This window comes from Bactrocera latifrons, unplaced genomic scaffold (genome assembly GCF_001853355.1).
Source record: "Bactrocera latifrons isolate USDA-ARS-PBARC rearing strain unplaced genomic scaffold, ASM185335v1 scaffold_23, whole genome shotgun sequence".
Taxonomy (NCBI): Eukaryota; Metazoa; Arthropoda; class Insecta; order Diptera; family Tephritidae; genus Bactrocera; species Bactrocera latifrons.
The window spans coordinates 1,131,886-1,147,697 of record NW_017535852.1 but is presented as its reverse complement, the minus strand read 5'-3'; the positions used below and the strand labels follow the sequence as shown (position 1 = coordinate 1,147,697).

General features: G+C 35.0%; 4 protein-coding genes across 15 annotated transcripts in view; all 4 read left to right on the top strand.

Annotated features, from left to right (window-relative positions):
- LOC108968785 (potassium channel subfamily T member 2) overlaps positions 1-15,812 on the top strand; it is a 580,461-nt gene that overhangs the window by 212,616 nt on the left and 352,033 nt on the right. The gene's annotated exons all lie outside the window — the stretch shown is intronic.
- LOC108968794 lies at positions 5,226-6,285 on the top strand. The gene is made up of 2 exons (XM_018933048.1): positions 5,226-5,332; positions 5,386-6,285. Exons 1-2 carry the CDS (start codon positions 5,279-5,281, stop codon positions 5,917-5,919), a joined length of 588 nt encoding a protein of 195 aa, XP_018788593.1. The 5' UTR covers positions 5,226-5,278; the 3' UTR covers positions 5,920-6,285.
- Positions 6,464-7,735, top strand: LOC108968791. 2 transcript variants are annotated; one of them, XM_018933044.1, is made up of 2 exons: positions 6,464-6,880; positions 6,958-7,735. In XM_018933044.1, the coding sequence occupies exons 1-2, from the start codon at positions 6,839-6,841 to the stop codon at positions 7,522-7,524; spliced, it is 609 nt and encodes a 202-aa protein (XP_018788589.1). In that variant the 5' UTR covers positions 6,464-6,838; the 3' UTR covers positions 7,525-7,735. The 2 variants fall into 2 exon arrangements, with proteins under 2 accessions (XP_018788589.1, XP_018788588.1); XM_018933043.1 differs by having other exon boundaries at positions 6,464-6,889; positions 6,958-7,731.
- On the top strand, positions 9,826-10,823 carry LOC108968789. The gene is made up of 2 exons (XM_018933041.1): positions 9,826-9,963; positions 10,037-10,823. Exons 1-2 carry the CDS (start codon positions 9,910-9,912, stop codon positions 10,685-10,687), a joined length of 705 nt encoding a protein of 234 aa, XP_018788586.1. The 5' UTR covers positions 9,826-9,909; the 3' UTR covers positions 10,688-10,823.

The window sequence follows — 15,812 nt, the reverse complement described above, 5'->3', positions numbered from 1 at the left end:
GAAAATGGCTGGAGTGCCCATCCACAAGTACTTGGCTGCATTTCTGCTGGTAATCAGTGTAAGAAAATTATTGACAATTTTTAACGACCGAAATTAGTAACTTTTCTCAACTTACCGCAGCTCATCTGCACATACACCGATGACACTAAAAACCTTGAAATAGATATGGAAACTTTGGCTTCCCGCAATCAGTTGCTGGACGCCATGCTTGCAGATTCGCTGGCTATAAACAGCTATATTTTTGCAAGGAGTGAGGAAATATGTCAGAAGCTTCTCGATGCGGAGATAAATAAAAATGAAACAGGCGTAGAATCGGAGCCTCGCGCATGGATGCTGAGTGATTGTACTATTCGCGTCGTGAAGCGCTTAGATCCCACCGCCAGTCGGCGTGGAAATCATCCAGATGATAGCCTGCTACGCAAGTATGGATTTGATGAAATTCGAAAAAGTTGTGGATCAGAAGCATGAAGACTTCTACAAAGAAATTGTGCAGCGCATGGATAATTATGTGAACGGTTTGACGCCGAAGCAGCAGAGAAAAAAGACGGCACGAAATCTGAAAAAGTGGTCAGGAAAAATTAAGAACGCCCGAAATTTGGCTAAGAAAGTAATTGCTTCCGGAAAGTGTATGCGATTTTATTACTTTAAGAGAGGAGTTTAATGTGTCTGCTTTAAATGTGTGAATTTCACAATAAAATTTAGAGAATGTGAGCAAAATGACAAACCTCTCGGATTATGTTGAGTTTTTCTTTAGACATGTTCAAGCAGTTACGAAAATCTGTTTTTCTTTTCAAGATAAAATTGAGTTCAATTGACGTAGCTTTCAAGTCGATTAAAAGCATTCGGTGCGTTTTCTACCCGATTTTTTTTAAATTCTATGGCAAAGAGTACTTTATTCTATGACTTGAAAGAGCACTATTTTTAGTACAAGCAACTTGTTTTTGTTCTCATAAACTCTTGGCTAAACCTTCCCGTTCTTACATCCTTTCAATAGACTTATTTTCCTAGAATTTCTATCTTTTACTGTCTTTAGCTCTTATTACGGAACATTGACGACAGTAGAGGCAGTTAGCTAGCCATCACACTATTCAAGTAGCTTCGTACGGATGCCGAGCTGTCGAGAGCCCTTGACGTTCCTTAACCCTCAGCAGGGAAGCCCAAAAAATTGTGCACTAAATGATTAAAATGAAGACCGAGAGCCTTTATATATAATTCGTGTAAAATTTCGTTGCACTTGCATTTATTATGACTTCACTAGAACGGTACACAATGAAATTTACGAAAGGGCTGACAGTCTAATCAGGGAAATACAGATGGAATACCTTAAGTACATGCAAGATCGGCAAGATATGCGCAAGAGTGCCTTGGGAAAACTCGTTTGCTTCTTACACACATAATCTCAAAAGGATTGTCGGTCCCTTGACGGGTCACAACGCTCTGGCATTACCTGCGAACCGGATGCGCAGAGAAGTTAACATGTGAGAGACGCTCGAACACCTCCAATACCTTTATTTAGCATTATCTAGAGCTCCACTCAAGTATCAGAAAGCTTCAAAGGACTGACCGAGGTATTAAACGTAGACATCAAGTCGCTCTTAAAGTTCGCAAAAAACATTGACGTCCAGTGTTGCGAATTCTTCACCTCAAGTTAAACTGAACCTCCAACTGGCATTACTAAAAACGAGTAAGTGTCTGTATGGCGTGATATTAGGAAAATATAACCCAGCATAACCTATATTTAGCTTATGAGATGACTTAAATAATAGGCTTTCATTTGAATGAAAACGGAAAATTAAGTTTATTATTAAATCTTTGCAGAAGTGTGTCCAAACTTTCACGAATGTTCATGGTTTGTGTCCGTGCTGATATTTTGCACGAAATTCCTAGAAGTATTTTACTGGATTTTTTCGAACATTTTAAGTAAATGTAAAGCAAATTCCTTTGCAAATTACGCATGAATCCAATCTAATTGTTGAGCTTTGGTCACAAAAGGTCCAAATTCTAAGGATCGAGATCATGTGGCCGAGTTTGGCTTTGATCTGAGAGATCTGAGAACACAGAATTTGAAGAATTTGAGGAAATGCAAGCAATTATTTAAAGCTGTGAGAGTATATTTTATTAATTAGGAGTGTGTTAATTAAATTCTTCCTTCATTTCTGCAATATTCACACACAAGAACAATTTAATTGTAGTCGAAAATTTTGCTGCTTGATCCTGCTGACACTAAAGACAGTCTCAGTTGAACTAAATTATTTATTTTTTGCGTTCTTTCGATTGAAGTTCAAAGGTGCCAAGATTTGCTTATGTGTGTCATTGGCTTTCAGAGATATCGTGACATTCTTTGGGTTTCAGTAACCATGATCCTTTTTATATCTTTGAAGAGCATTTACCGTTTTTAAAGCTGCCATTTTTCATAATTTCTTAAGTTCTCAAGATGTTAATTCCACTTCCTTTAATGGATAACATTGAGATTTCGATTTTATTAATGGATTTCTAGATAAACGTGGTACGACCTTTACACAGCGTAAGGAAATTAATCAGCATTCTTTGTTTAAGGCTTAGTGCTGAATGCAGGAATTTGACTAATCGCATTGATAAAGTAAATAAGACGTAATAGTTTGATATTCCATACCAGTCGAGTATCGCTGGGGACCCTTAACCCTAAATAACTCTCACTCTGTTACACAAATAGAGAGATGTATAAGTGACTAAGGAGATCTTGTAAATAGCAGATAATGTTGTGTGCGTCACGCTTACAATCAACAAACTTAGCTCTGCCGGTTACTGGCTGTTTCTGGTACACTCGGTATTCCATGAGTTCAAAGCCAAGCTGCACCAAAATTTCAGAATTTGTAATTTTTACCAAATAACTTTGGAGCCTCGTTAATCAGTCTCATACTTTCGTGGCTATTGCCGACACTAGAAATTGTCATATGAAATTTCAGCAGCTGTTACTGTGGACTTAAACCACAAAAAGTGCGAGAAGCGCGACCAAACTACTGTCATATTATTTTTTGAAAACCTTAGATCCAAAATCATTTCCCATTTGCATTCGACATAGATCCAATGATACATTCTCATCATTCGCGCAATTAACCTCAGACGGACAGCAGGCTGATGCAGCAATGTTTCCACAATATATTGCCATATATTTGACAGTGTTGCTGGTAACCAGTAGCCAGGCTGGTGACACCACCGCAAAAACAGAGAGACGGCAAATCCTAGATGTACGCGATGATTTGATTTGTATTGGTATTATAACAACAAGATTTATTGAGATTGTCGGGTTTGAGTTGTAAGAGAGTGAGAAATTATGTCACAAGATAATCGCACCATGCACTGTTTCTGAAATATGGACTGAAAGATGTACAACCTCTGTGCTGTGAATCGAAAACGAAGGCAGCTAGTTGATGATAGTGCGGCGCATTGACGAATTTGTCAATTTTGACGCCGAAGCAGCAGGGCAAAGCAATTGCAAGAAACCTAGCCCGCGTGTCAGCACAAATGAAGAGGGCAACAAAAGTGACGCAAAAGATGTTTGTTTTCAGAAGTTTTCTGCGATCATATTATTTCGAGGGAGGCATTTAGTAAACGTGTTATTATTATTTTAATCAAAAAGACACGTAAAATTAAAAATTAAAAAAAAAAAAAATACTGTTTACTTTATAATTTTTTGTTTTTGATTTTTGCAGTTTTTTGTGTCCTACATTTATTAACTTTGCCACTAATTCTATGCGCCAAGTGTAGTCGTGTCCTTTTCTATTTCTTGGTTCTGAAGAAGTTTTCCAAAGTGGTCCGAAATAAATCAGAGGCGAATATTTTTGCTTCTCATATGGTATACATATGATTGAGCTATTTTTCGTTTAATCGCTTTATTCGATTTCAAATTCCTTCAACAGTAAGAAATACTTTGTAAAATGTGCTCTTACCCACCACTAACTCAAGTTTATCAGACACATATTCGCTTTTGAGTAACTATACTCTGAAATCATTGATACATTTTAAAATAAGGTGGCTCATATTTTAAGTCCTTAAACATTTCCAAATAATTCCATACCATATAATGGATTTCTCATTATGAACGCTACAAAAGTAGACCGATAGGGGCGGCAAACGACGCCATATTCTTTCCCGCTCTTTTGACATTTCTCTTTTCTTGCCATTTTAACATGAAAATATATATGATCCAGAAACAAGTCGAAATTATTAAAATTTACTACCGAAATTCGGAGTCACGGGCCTCAACGTTAAGAGCGCTATGTCCAATTTGAGGCCATCATATGTATTCGTCTTGTCAGATCAACAATTAAGTGTCTAGTGGAAAATTTTGAAAGAATTGAAGCCGCTTAGGGCGGTACGTCTGCCGTGAAGATCAAGACCGGCTGGTGGTCTGTGAATGGCAATCGCTATTGCTCAATGATAACCGAATATTTTGTGTTCGAATCGAATGATATGGACTTGGACAATATGTGGGTCCAAATGGACAGCGATGAAAGCCACACAGCGAACGTTATAATCGATTTATTGAAAACCAAGTTTGGTAAACGTGTTATCTCACGAAATGGCGGCAATTGATGAACTTCGTACCAATACCGAACGTTGAAGTTGCAACAGTATCCGATTTATGCTTCGAGACTGTCGAAAATTGTGTTCAGCGTCTGGACTTCTGTAAGCGAAAAAGAAATCAAGTGCCATACATAATGTCATCGCATGTACTTTTACAGGAATAAAGAATTTCATTTATATTCCAAACTTTTGTAGCGCTCTCATTGCAACACCCTTTATTTTTGTATATTTTAATTTTAAAAAGGTTATTAAGAATTTTTTGAAAAATTTAGGTATGAAAAATTTTTAAATTTTAATTTAATTTGATGCGATTATGTAAACTGTTGAAAACGCATTAGCCAAGAATTTGGTAGCTGTTTTCGAATTTTTCTAAGTTTACATATTTTAGGGTTATGATCTAATTGCGTTGTGCATTTTGAATGTGTTTTTAAAATACAAATATACCAATCATATCTACATGCATACATATAAACAATATATAATACTACATATATAGAGATATTACAAACAATATTTCTACGATAACCTTGGTTCCTGATTTCGCTACTTGTAATGAAACTGATAAGCCCGTTGACGTCACGTTTACAATTTACAGTAAATGGCTAGTGAGTATTCTCAAGGTGCTTGCGAAACTGTATTTAAACTTAAATCAACGGAGAGTACACATCACTAGAAGATATTAATTAGTACGGTCCAATACTTTCTAAATCAAATGGCTGGGCTATCTACACACAAGTTTTGCGCAGCGTTTTTGCTGGTGATCGGTGTAAGCAAAATATAAATATATATTAAGAAAAATATCAACAATTTATAACGCAGGTTGTCTGCGCCAACGCCGATGGTACTGAAAACCCGGAAATAGACATGGAAATGTGGGCTTCACGCAATCAATTGTTGGACTCCATGTTTGAAGATACGCTGAATTTAACCGGTTATGCTTTTGCATGGAGTAAGGAAGTTTGCCAGAAGCTACTCGACGAGGAGCAGAATCAAACAAGCGCAGAACCAGAAGCTCGCGAAATGCATCTGAATAATTGTCTTCGTCACACCGTGGATCGTTTAGATCCCACAACAAGTCGTCGTGGCGATCACCCATATGAAGTCCGATTGCACAAATATGGATTTGAGGAATTTCGAAAAGTCATGGATCAAAAATATGAACACTTCTTCGATGAGATGGTCCAGCGTATGGTTGACTATGTAAAGAGTTTGACGCCAGAGCAGCAAGGCAAAGAGACGGCGCGAAATTTGAAGGGTTGGTCGGGCAAAATTAAGAATGCTCCGACTTTGGCAGGGAAAGAAATGGCTTTCAGAAAATGTATGCGATTTTATTACTTTGAGAGGGGTGTTTAATGTGACCGTTTTCGGTTCGGCCATTCAAAAGTTAAACATTTGAAAGTGAAAGCGGAGCTACAAAACGTTAGCAATATTTTTTGTTTTTGTTTAGTGACTAACTGAGCTCGTCTTAAAGTTCTTAAACGCATCTAAAACATTTTACAATATGATTAATTTAAGCATACGCAGCTAGAATGCTTGCTATCCCGTTTAAAAGTAATCATCAACTAAAATTTTAAAATTGAAGTTCAAATCAGTTTTTTGGCTCTGACAGTAGCATATTAATATTTTATAAAATTAATTTAAAGCAGTTTGTGCGAAATTTAATATAGTTGGCAACCTTATCTAATGTAATGTAATATGCTGAAGTCTTACATTCTAATAGTTCAACACACGCACTCACTATTATATATGAATAAACTTAAGTATATGCAATTAAATTGATAACCTAGGTTCGTTTCACAGATTTTGAAGTTAAATTTATAAAGACCTTGCTCTCACTTACCTTATTCACGTTAGCGATGTCGTTTGCTTCGCGGGCACTTAGCAAACGCATTTCATTCAGTGAATTGGTGCTTGAGTATTCAATGCGGAAACCATAAAAACATAAGCAATTTTAAAAAATTTAAAACATCGCTGGACATTTTTGAAAATTTTTATACTTCTTATCGTTGTATCTCAAAATAATCACCAGATGTGTTGTAGTGAAAATTCGTAGAACTCTCCACATATTTTTTGTCAGTTAGCAAAGACGCACACCACTTACAAGAACCGCGGCCTAATTCCTGTCTAAGTTATTAAGACAAAATTAAAATAATACATATTCAATGGCATACTGAATTGCTATTGACTTCAATATTAACATAAGAAGGAATTCCAAATAAAATCAACTGAGAGTGTGGATCGTTAGAAGCGACTAGTATAGTCCAAGACGAAAATGGCTGGAGTGTCTATTAAGTACTTCGCTGCATTGCTGCTGGTAGGCGGCGTAAGAGATAAAGAAATAATTATAATTACTAAAGAAAAAAATCAATTCATTTTCCCAACACACTTCAGGTCGTCTGCATCAACGGCGTTGCTAATGAAATCTCCGAAACAGACGTGGAGATGATTGCCTACCACAATCAGTTATTAAAATCCATATATAATGAGGCTGTTAAATTAAGTATATACGTTTTGCGATGGAGTGAGGAATTATGCACGAAGATGGACAACGAAGATATACTGATATACAAGAATATAGCAAGTGAAAAGTCTAAGAAAACTGTAGAACAAGTTACTCGCGAAACAATTCTGAGAAATTGTATTAATCGTGTCGAGGATCGTTTTGATCCCACAGCGAATCGTGACGATGTATATGGTCCAGACGAACCCCTGTTGCTTAAGTATGGATTGGCTGATATTCAAAAGGTTGTGGAGCAAAAATATGAAGATTTTTTTGAAGAGATTTTGTGGCAAATCAAATTATATCTGAAGAGTTTGACACCGGAGCAGCAAAGAAACACGACGGCACGAAATTTGAAAGGGTGGTCAAGTAAAATTAGGGCGGCTTCAACTTTGGCACGTAAGGAGTTGACTTTTAGAAGTTTTATGCGTTATTATTTTTTGCAAGAAAGTGTTTAGAGTGCGAGCTGTTTAATAATGTTAGAAGCTCATTTAACTGCACACAAATTAAAGTAGCCAAGAGTTGGCAACGCTAACGGATACTACAAAATTTTTGTATATATAACTAAGTCAGCTCCTTGAATTATTTTCAGCGATTAGAAAATATTGAATGTTGCAATTAATTTATAGCGATTGTTTTAGATATTAACTTGAATTGCTAAAAAGGTGGCAACACCTTTTTTTATTTTTTCTAAAAATATCAGCATTATGATTTCATGTTTTGCTTTACTTAATGAAATAAAGTAAATTTATTGTAAACAGGTGGCAACTCTTTTGTAAATATTTTTTATTTTAAACATGTTTAAAGCCAATTATTAAACAACTAATAAAATAATACCACTGAATAGTTAAAACAAATATAATTATATATTACATGTTTGTATATGCAACATTTTCTTAAGGTGGCAACACTGTTTTACTGAAAAAATCTAATTATTATATTTTACACACTTTATGCCCAAACACGAATAAAATAGTTAATCCGATGATTGAAATTTTTAATTAAACATTTAATTGGTAACGGATGGCAGCCCCGACCAACTTTGCCTTCAGCTCAATTTTTGCATCTGAAACTTGTATTAATTTTATTTCGTAGCTCATTGCTATACATTACAAATTTTATTGTATCTCACTTTTCATGTTTTGTTTAAAATTTCAAAAAGCTGGCAAGTCTATATTGAACTTTTTTTTAAACTATTATTGATTTCTGTAAATAAACTTTCAGTTGTGTTTTGTTTCAAAAATTGATGTTAAAATACCGACATTGCAGAGATATACACAGACCACAACATTTGTTTTTATGAACATATCGGGTAGTCGAAAAAGTCTTTTCGTATTCCCCATCAAACTTTAACTTATTTTTTTTTTTTTTCTGATATTTATAATGTGCTATATGATTCAATCTGATTACATTGGTTCGTGACTCCGATCTTTTACCTGAACTGATAAAGAACTTGACGTAGTTCGACTCATTTGCATTAACTGGCTTCAAAGCAGTGACTCATTAAGTTAGTGTTTTCTATTCGGTGAGTTATGGGTTCAAAAACAAATTTAGACAACACCAAAAATTTCGAGAAATTACTTGCTGTGCTACTGCTCAATCCACTGAGTGCCAATGAAGTTTCATAGTATATACTCGTAGTAATAATTCTATGGTGACAACTTGGAAAAAGTCCAAAAAATTCTTCATGATTTAGCTAAGACTCACACCACATATAAAATCCTCAGCCTATCTTCTGTCCAAGTTATTAAATTTTAAAACGCTAAAGTTATTACTATTGCTGTTGTTATAGAAACATTTGTATTAAAATTCGTTCAAAGCTGCATTAGCAACGAGATCAGCGGAGAGTAAACATCATTAAAAGAGATTAGTACGATCCAACTATCTGAACTCAAATAGTTGGGATATCTATCAACAAGTTTTGCGCAGCGATTCTGCTGGTGATCGGTGTAAGCAAAATATAAATATTTGTTTTCGCAGGATATCAATAAATTATACCTCGGGTGGTCTGCATCAACGCCGTTGGCACTGAAAACCCGAAATAGTCATGGAAATGTGGGTTTCACGCAATCATTTGTTAGACTTCATGTTTGAAAATTCGCTGAATTTAACCCGATATGCTTTTGCATGGAGTAAGGAAGTTTGCCCGAAGCTAATCAACGAGGATATATTTAAAAACGAAACGAGTGTAGATCCAGAGAACTTGAATCTATAACGTCACTTTCTTGAAGATATCTCTTGAATTATTAATAAAATAGCCGAACAAAATGAGGACAAAAAAATACTTTGATAAATTTTTAAACTATAAAAAATGCACCTGATGAAGGTATTACAGCTACGGTACAGTTGAATTTAATCTTGTTTGATTTAAAAACGCTGGCAACTCTATTAAATATATTTTTAATCGTAATTCATAATATTTTGCCAAGCATCAGCAACGCCAGCACAAGATTTCTCAAATTTATATACTAAAAACATTCATCAATAGGCACTCATACATAATATAATAGGTCGTTATATATGTACTTAAAATAATGAACATATCTACATGTACACGATTACTTCGCTTAGCTCAGACTGATCTTGTAAGAGAACTGATAAGAAAATTGAAACGCTCTGCGCTCGCCACACCTTATCAGCTAATGGACGAATGCTGCTGCTTGCTGTGAGAGTGTATTCGTTGGCGTCGCGTACAAAGTTCATACGTCTGTATGTATGTATGTACAAAAATTTGTGTGTTGAAAATATTTTCGAAACTACGCTTGAAACAAGATCACTAGTGTGCGCACGTCGTTTGTTGAGATAAGCAGCAGCTCCGGGCTGACGCTTTGCAGATTCCAGAAATGTCACAACAAATGAAGAATAAATATTTCATAGCATTGCTACTAGTGATTGGTGTAAGAGTAAAAGCAAATTCATATTTTTGTTATAAATAAAATGCATTAAACTGTAATTTTTTCGATAACAAAGCTCACCAGCACCCACGCAACCACCACCACCACCACCGAAGCTCCCGCTGAAGTTCCGCTAACACCACGCGATCAATTGTATGAAGCTGTGACGGTCGATTACCTGAAACTACTCGACTATGAATTGAAAGAGAGTAAAGAGCTGGTGGAAAGAGTACTGGACGATGATCGATTCCAAAATATACGCAGTGAAATTTTGTTGGACAAGAAAATCACGTTACGAAGCTATGTTGAGCTCGTGAAGGAGAAGAATAAGAAGAAGGAGCCATCAAGAGAGTACAAAGCAGCACGTTTCTTCTACATCTTCGGCAAGTCGTTGCTATATACCGATTTCATAGATATTGTGGCGCGTTTGGAGCCCACACTGAGTCATTATGATTGCTGGATTGAGGATGACTTCATGTCTTTTGGACTCGAAACTTTCATTGAAACGCTGAATCAGAAACGCGCTAAGCTCGTTCGTGATAGTGTGCGGCGTATTGATGATTATGTGAATGGCTTACCGCCAGATCAACAAAGAAAGGCCACGGCACAAAAGTTATCCGATTTTTCTGTGAAAATGAAGGAAGCCACAGAAGTGCACGAGAAAATGGTTGTGCTCAAAGACTTTTTGCGTGATTATTACTTGGAAACACCGGTTGAAATGTCATAAAGTAGAAGTGTTATATATTAGTGAGGTTTTTCTTAGAAAATTTAGTGGAAATTAGCTGAGTTAAAAATTACTTGACATTTGTTAAAAGAAAATTAAATTATTTTTAAATAAAAAGCAAAATTGGAGCCAAAAAGAAGTGTTCAGAATATTTTTTCTCACTTTAGTTTAGTTACTACTATGTACAGTCTTGATGCTTTATATCAGATACATTATTTCAATTTTTAATCAACTTAATGATTATACTAAATATCTATACATATATTCTTAATATTTGCAACTAACTTAATCGGATGGTTGCCATCGCTAGCTTGGTGAATCTGCCTAATTGTAGGCAACGTTTTATTTCCGATAATTTATTTACCTTTATCTAAGCAAACATAGGGATTAACCGACCTTTAGTGTTATAAAGATGTTGCAGTTTTAGTTTATAAAGCTATTACTGAAATACTGTCTAAAATTAGGCATAATACTAAGTACTATTACGAACAAATATTTGTAGCGAAGTCAGGCACCCCAACGTATAACAGTTGGATCACTTTTATCATGTCTACTATAGTAGCTCATAAGCTTGAGCAAATCTTTAGGGATCTACTAACAATTTTCTTTAAAAATTATATTTCATTATTATTTTGGCAGAATTAAATTAGGTAGGCAGCATGATTCGAGTAAACGTTTAGGATTTCATGGCCGCCAAGATGTGACACGTTTGCACTGCGAAGCGATTTTTGGACGACTGCCACGCTCCTAAAAGAACCATCTACGCGGTTTACGACGGTTTCATTGATTTCCTCTAGGCTTTACTAAAACCTACAGAGTGAACCATTGCAGAGAGACAAACAAATTCAACAATTTTATCACTAGTTTAGACATTCAAGTATGGCTCGAAGTAGTAAGTTAGGGATTCAGTTCAAATGAAATGTAGGTTTATGATGGCTTTTTTGGCTATAACTAATTACCAGAAAGTTAGATTGAGTTAAGGTTAGATTTTTAAGATTTAGTTTAGATTTTAAAAATTTACATTAAAATGCTGAAAAAGATAAAAATGTCAGCTTAGTAGTTCATTTTTTGTGAAATATACCAATTAAGGAGTTTAGAAATCAGTAGTAGCACGAAGTGACTTATTTAATAAAGCTGTTTGTAAATAAGCGTTTGTCAGCTTGAAATTGCATTAAACCCAGAAAATTAGTTGACAAGTTAAAGGAGAAATATCAGCAACCATACATAAATTGCGAAGCTATGAAATTCAATAGAACTATAGTGTCGATTGGCAGAAGTTCAAGATCAGCAAAGAAAAGCCGCCAATAAGACAAGAATTGCATGAAAGGGATGTGTCTGCGAACACGAACATTTATTTGAGTTGACGAATAATTCAATGAAACTAAATCAAATTTCAATTGACAAATGAAAACGAAATTGACGTGTACGTCTTACATTACAAATTCGATTGAGAGTAATCGTAGTCGAATTTGAAATATATATTTTATACTAGAAACTTATTTTATTATTATTATNTTTTTTTTTGAAGTTCATTTGTTTCTCTGTGGATAATCATTTCTCTTAGTACCTAACAATCATTTGATTATTTGGTGCTGGAAAAAAATCTCGTTGTGACAATCAGCTGACTCGGTGCGGTTTTAGGGTTGCCAACAGCTAGTAATTATGTTCGAATTATTTGTTGATTTCGATAAAATGATACAGTACTGAAATCGCAGAACTATTCCAAGTAAACTTTGTTTTATTTGTGGTATGAGCGTCAACAAGTCAATTATTGATGTTCTCATGAACTTCAAACAATATTTCGGACAATACATGATACTTAGTATTTAGTATACCGAAATAAAGATCCTTCGCTACATAAATATTAAATTAGTCAGCTGTGAAAGTAGTTTAATGAAGCCTTGTAAAGGAAGAGATATTACATATATATATATATATGTTTATATATATATACATATGCTATATACCCTTCCTTTCAAAGAGATTATAGCGACCATCGCAACTCTTGCTTCAAAATAGACCTAAGTTTAGGTGACAACCACTTCATTCAACAAAATTTTCTTTCCGGTGAGCATTACTTTGAGTTCTGAGAACAGTATATAGTCACTGGGAGCCAGATCTGCACAATATGGTGGCTGCGGAAGCAATTTGAAACCCGATTCATAATTTTTTTTTATTGTTTTCATTGATTTGTAAGACGGTGCCAGCCGACGACACGCAGCGATTTTCCATGCTTTGTAGCAAGTTCATCATGTTCACTGGGATGACTACCGATTGGACTTCGGTGTAAAATGATGAAGTCATGTTGCATCTATTTCCACACTTCGGTGCTAAATTTCGGGTTTATTGCGCTTGAACATCTGCAAACACTGGTTCATCAACACGTATCTAACGGTGTGATATCACACAATCTTGATGGCCAGTCGATGGGGCCAAAACCTGAAATTATCTGCTCACCGAAGTATTATCTCAATTAATCCGTTGATTGATGTGATGTGATGTGTGGGAATTGGCGCCGTCTTGTTGAAACCAAATATCCCCGAGATCGCAAGCTTCAATTTTAGACATCGCTGAAAAAAAGTTGTCTCGAAAGCGTCGGATCTACGTGAATGAAGCGATGCCGCTTGCGAACGGTCAAGTCTTGCAGAAGAGCTCGACGAAAAAAGCGCCAAGTCGTTCCATAATTGTTAAACATTTGAAGGTAGCGAAATAATAATGATATCAATACATGAAATAACGATTAAGTCTCACTACCTCAGTGAAAAACTCAACTCAGTTCAGAGAAATAAATTATGCGGTGCAGTGTTCTTGTTTAACCTTGACCCTGCTAACTCACGAAATTATGAGAGCAACAAATGACTGCGACGCAACCCAATTGTCGATTTATATGTATGAGTACGTAAGTATGTTAGTAAGTCTATAAATCACTCAACGTATTCCAAATCCCCTACTCGGTTCTCTATTTGTCTGCATACTTAAGTGCTTTTTGATTTTCAGTTTTTTTTTTATTGATTTTCAAAGTTTTCGTTTTCGTTTTTAGTTTTTTGGTTATACAGCAAGTTTCGCTACTTTATTATTCGTAATTAGTGTGATATAGATATATGCCTAACTATCTACTTATGTACTACTCAGCACACGTGCTTAAATTTGGGATTTAATGATACCCTTATTGTCGCGTCGAACTTTGAAATGTCATTAAAAATTTAAATTATGGATTTTTCGTTTCAACACAGCCATATTTATTGTGTACTTGCCACATATGTTGCTTAGCAAATGTGTTGCACCTATCATTGGACACAAATAATTTAAAATAATATCAATATTCAAGGATTAAAGTTTCTGTAAGATTTTTTGACTTCTAAGTTCAAATTAAATTGCTTCGGCAAAGCACTTTTTCAACGTATGGAAGTCTTGCGAATTCTCTCTCTCTCTCTTTGTCTAACAATTCTAAATTCTCTCTTGATGTATAATATATCTTTCTCAGCTCTGCCTCTGCCTCTGCCTTCATAAAATTGAGGATGATTGAAATTATTCTTTATCAAAAAAAAAAATATAAAAAAAATTAAGTTTTATAGTACGCCTACATGCCACCATGCTTCACTCTGTGCTTAGCCTAAATAAACAGTGTAATGTATTATATACATATATTTTCCACGTGTTAAATACCTACCAACTTTCCATTGCATCCATGTCATACCGAGGAAATTTAATTATCCGTTAATCAACAACAAGCAAGGGCAAAAAATTTTACTACAAAAGCAACATTCACACAGGTAGCATTGTAAATTTATGGTTGTTACATAGAATAGATAAAAGTTGCCCCAAACATTCATCATTTCATTAACTCGATTGACAAAGCTACACCTTAATAACGAAGCAACAGTGTATATTGGAGCTTTTTGAATAGCAATCTGATCAGAAATCATTTCAACATTCATACAAAAATTCGAAAAATATATAAAAATATTATAAGTTATAGAAACGATGTCACAGAAGTGTTTGAAGGCACCGCTTTTGTACTTTTTAACGTTTCCCTCGACCAAATGAATTTGAGCTTTTGACAAATTGCGTGCGAACTAACTAGAACGAGGCTTTTTACAGTGAAATGTTGATGCAATATTAAGTGTATACTGGTCTCACTTATGCCCACAGTTGTGGGTCCATCTCACGTTAGGTCACATGACGATATAGCGATATCAGTTTGCGCACAGCATCAGTGGTTTCCGGGACGGAGTTTTGACGACCTTCTGAAATTTGTCTTTGAGCGATAAACACTGGACCACGATGCAGCTCGTCTATAAAATCTTAATTAAATTCATCGATATATTGTTGCTGCGTTAGGCCGTGACGAAGGATGTAAAGCATAATCAGATCAAATGATCCACGCGATTTCTTTCCATTTTTTGCCGAGATGAACATTTTAAGTTACTGTAAACAACACAAATAGCCTTCGTACGTCAGAACACACTGAGCTGGTATAACATTAAAAATATCAAAATTTACGTTATTGTTGTGCGTTGCCAGATTGCAATACTAGTGTTGCCAAATGCCGTTATAAGAAAGGCAACTTTAGATTATTCTTTCAGTAAAAATTTCCATTAAATGTTCAAATTTAAAATATTGAGAAGTAAAATTTTTTAAAGTAATTTTTTTTTGGCAATAGATGTCGATAGTGACTCTTTTCATACTTTTAAAACATTTTTTGTAATTTTTTGGTGCTTTATGTGTGAAGTAAATATATATATTTTTTTAAGTGTATGGCAACCCTATAATAAAGTCAATAATAATTTTAAATAGTTAGTTTGCATGGCAGCTATTTTATTTAGTCGCTCGATCTGAGAAATTTTTACAGAGACTATTTGTGGATATATTTGGTCCAATGAAAAAGTTGTCCATATAAGGACAAGGTTTTGATTGATCAGCTTGTAAGACGGCTTATACCTCAGTAGTTCAATAGCGGTGGTTCCAACAATTACTTGGCTACTTGACGTCTGCAAAATTTCAGTTTTACTACATTTGGATTAAGAGGCAGGTTTGCGTATATACTTGTACAAACATGCGAACGGTTTATTATTTAATTAAATTAAATTTTAGTTTATTCAATTTTATTTTATTAAAATACAAGTTT

Coding starts and splice junctions, on each gene's coding strand:
- LOC108968794 (XM_018933048.1), top strand. CDS start 5,279: ATGGCTGGGCTATCTACACACAAGTTTTGCGCAGCGTTTTTGCTGGTG. Junction 5,333..5,385: donor CGTTTTTGCTGGTGATCGGT/GTAAGCAAAATA, acceptor TTTATAACGCAG/GTTGTCTGCGCCAACGCCGA.
- LOC108968791 (XM_018933043.1), top strand. CDS start 6,839: ATGGCTGGAGTGTCTATTAAGTACTTCGCTGCATTGCTGCTGGTAGGC. Junction 6,890..6,957: donor CATTGCTGCTGGTAGGCGGC/GTAAGAGATAAA, acceptor AACACACTTCAG/GTCGTCTGCATCAACGGCGT.
- LOC108968789 (XM_018933041.1), top strand. CDS start 9,910: ATGTCACAACAAATGAAGAATAAATATTTCATAGCATTGCTACTAGTG. Junction 9,964..10,036: donor CATTGCTACTAGTGATTGGT/GTAAGAGTAAAA, acceptor TCGATAACAAAG/CTCACCAGCACCCACGCAAC.